Here is a 3,016-nt window from a genome sequence, read left to right as displayed (position 1 = left end):
GATGGGGTGAATGAACACATGACAAGTGATAGGATCATAGTCAGGTACTAAATCTCATCTCAGGGCTACAGAGATGGCTCATTGGTTTAGAGTGCTTTCTGCTCCAGGGTTTGGTTCTCTGAACCTATTTGGCAGCTCAGAATAACCCATAATTCCAGCTTTAGAGCATCCAGTGCCCTTTGTAGGCCCTGTGCACATAAATTCACTCAGGTTCACACATATACACATTAAAATACATTAGATTTGGAACTCACTCTGTGGTAAGACATTACACCACGATGACCTGGTGAAGTGCTTAGTTGTGCAAAGGACTTGGGATCTATACATAGGTATGAATGCAGCACATACAAGTCACATTAAAATCTGAATTTTTGCTATAGTAGTGCATAGTCCTTATTTAAGCTCCTAGATCACACCAATTTTGGTGCTCCCCCTTCAGTATGTGTCCTAGGATCACATTCTTTGTTTACCGAAAATAAAGTTTACAGTACCAGAAGAGAAGTCTGGATGTAAGGGGACTGAGGTGGCCCAGCTGGCATGGGGCTGGGGCTGGGGCTGGGGCTGGCACACTTGGTTGGAGTTATCCTTTTGATTCCTATGACCATCCTTGAAGGATACTGGCTTTTAGTTTGAACTTTTGTCATCTTTGTAACTCATTTCTGAACCAGGAGCTAGTTATTAAAACTGTAAATTGCTGGGCGGTGGTGGCGCATGCCTTTAATCCCAGCACTTGGGAGGCAGAGGCAGATGGATTTCTGAGTTTGAGGCCAGCCTGGTCTACAGAGTGAGTTCCAAGACAGCCAGGGCTACACAGAGAAACCCTGTCTCGAAAAACAACAAAAGAACCACTGAATAGGTAGAGTCAATAAAGCCAGTCTATCTGGAGGTTTGGTAGTAACTAAGGAAACTGAGAATGTAGCAAGAACCTGGATGGGTAGCTTTGTTAAACCACAAACTTGAGTCCCCCTTTCCGTTTTTCTTTAGACCAAATCACACTATATAGGCTTGTCTTGGAACTTGATATATACACCAGTGCTGGTATTGTCTGGCTCAACTGTGATAGATTTTAAAAACCAACGTGATTATTTCCATATGGCGTTTGGTCATAGGGTGAGTGAGGTCTGGTGGTCTTGATGTCTGCACACTGGCAGGAATTGTGACCCCTTGAATTGTTACCAGTCTCTTCTGCTTCAAACCTTCTTGTTTGCTATTGTAACCACCGACCCAGGAATTTCGGCATTAGAAAACTTAGATGATTAAACTGAGGGAAAATGATTTCTATACCCTATGCATTTCTGGGTACGTATTGAGATGTGGTTATGCATGTTAGACCCTCTCAGAAAGGGCCTTGCAGGACAGTGGAATTTTGTTGTATTACTGATCTCAGGTGGCTTTTACTCAGTCTCAGGTGCCTCAGAATGAAACCATGGCTATATTTAATGTCATATTGTGACTTTTTAAGGGGCCTATTTTATTTCCTAGCCTTAAATTATAGACTGATTCTGCTACTGATCCCAGTAGCTTATTTTCTGTCTCTGCCCTTGTTTTGTTTGGCTTTTTCTTTTTTTTGTGGAAGTTTTCGGTGGTAGTGTGCTTTGTTTGTTGTTTTACTCCTGATCATCCTGTTCTCATGAAGTTCCCCTGCACTCTGCCTGTTCACGTTTAAGTTCTCCATTCAGCACCTTTCCCTTTTATCTCCATCTTCAAAAGCTGCTTTGCAGAGGGTCATGACTAAAGTTGCTTGCTCAATGAGCATGGAATTATGTGAAGCAGCCAGTGGGTGAGAAAAATGTGATGAGGGAATTGGACCCTGTGAAGAATGTTCGTTTGTACTTGTTTACAGCTGATTGTCACAAGCCTTTTTTTCCCAAGGTCAGTTTTAGGGAGTTTAAACTTACAGTTTTGGCTAATGGCGCCCAATAAAACCAAACAAAACCAAACTTTCGCTGTTCCCGTTTTTTGTTTTGTTTTTTGTTTCTTCTCTTGTCGGGGTGAAGATAGGGTGGGGGTCAATTTTCAGTCTCTGTGTTTCACACCTTTTGGGGAGGTGGGAGGTTGTTTCCTAGAGGGAACGTTAACCCCAGTGCCTCCTAGTTCTCTGACCAACCTATTGTCTGGGCCATTGGACTGTTATCGAAGCTGGATCCACTGACTGTTTTAGAGTTTTAAAATTACCTACAGATACTTTTAATTTCGGGGTAACTTTGGGACCCAGAAGGACTAAATTATGAAGTGGGGGTTGATTTTAAGTAGGGGAGGGAGCTTGGCTGCTTATCGCAGGAGGTTTGTGTAGGTTTGATGAGCATCCACGCTGCGGGGCGTGGTGACGCTCAGTTGGAGAGGGGTGCGGAATCGTGGTGACAGGACTTGAATTCTGTCAGGGTGTGCACATGTTAAGTGGCAAAATGTGAAAGCTTAACAAGTTGGAGCCCCGAAGCTACAAATTGCCACACTGAGGCACCTTGCTCATTCTGCCTAATGGCTGACCGCGCTTCGAAGAATTCCGCGTTTGTAGCTCCTCCCTCAGATGGACCTCTTGCCCAATCAGTGGCTTCGGTTTTACTAGGCTGGGTGCTCATTGGCTTTCGTATAAAAGCTCCGGGTTACTGACGTCTCCACCTCTTCCTGGCCTCTCAGGTAATTGGCGTTCCGGGTAACCAATCAGGAAGAGGATCTCCGGGAACGCCAGCCTTTTACTTTACCGAACGGCCAATCCGGTGGGTAGGTTCACCCCTCTTTCTACCCAGAGTCACTGCTGTGGCCGCCGCCATTTTAGCGTTTTGTCAGAACCGTCCGCGCTCCAAGGAGGAGGACCTGCAAGTTTCTATGCGGTGAGAGACTCCACGTTCTTCCACTGTGTCCTTTGCTCTGTTAAAAACTTACCTGACTCCCTTGGGCATCAGGGTTGTCCTAGTGGGGTCGCGGTCTGCGCACCCGTCCCTGAGAGCCAACATCAGTCCTCGACTTAGTGCGGTAAGCCTGAAACAACCTTCCTCCAAGTCCCCATCCCCTAACC

The 3,016-nt window shown here is 45.6% G+C and overlaps 2 protein-coding genes across 18 annotated transcripts in view; both read left to right on the top strand.

Moving 5' to 3' along the window:
• LOC116103350 (RNA-binding protein 14-like) overlaps positions 1–2,743 on the top strand; it is a 47,552-nt gene extending 44,809 nt beyond the window's left edge. The window contains exon 2 of the mRNA XM_031389229.1: positions 2,638–2,743. Coding sequence (XP_031245089.1) covers positions 2,638–2,657 — 20 coding nt within the window. The 3' untranslated portion in view covers positions 2,658–2,743. The remainder of the gene's footprint in view (positions 1–2,637) is intronic.
• Positions 1–3,016, top strand: part of LOC116103346 (RNA-binding protein 4) — a 71,448-nt gene that overhangs the window by 29,784 nt on the left and 38,648 nt on the right. For 11 of the 17 annotated variants that reach the window (XM_031389214.1, XM_031389215.1, XM_031389213.1 and 8 more), the window contains exon 1: positions 2,719–2,831. The exons of 1 other annotated variant lie outside the window; for it this stretch is intronic. The gene's annotated coding sequence lies outside the window, so the exon portion shown is untranslated. Of the gene's footprint in view, positions 1–2,705; positions 2,832–2,860; positions 2,974–3,016 lie in introns of those variants that run through there. 5 more of the 17 variants (XM_031389221.1, XM_031389220.1, XM_031389219.1 and 2 more) reach the window with 2 other exon arrangements.

The sequence above is a fragment of the Mastomys coucha genome, unplaced genomic scaffold (genome assembly GCF_008632895.1).
Source record: "Mastomys coucha isolate ucsf_1 unplaced genomic scaffold, UCSF_Mcou_1 pScaffold21, whole genome shotgun sequence".
In the NCBI taxonomy this organism is placed as follows: domain Eukaryota; kingdom Metazoa; phylum Chordata; class Mammalia; order Rodentia; family Muridae; genus Mastomys; species Mastomys coucha.
Note: the sequence above shows the minus strand (reverse complement) of the source record. Positions and strands in the feature narration are given on the sequence as shown.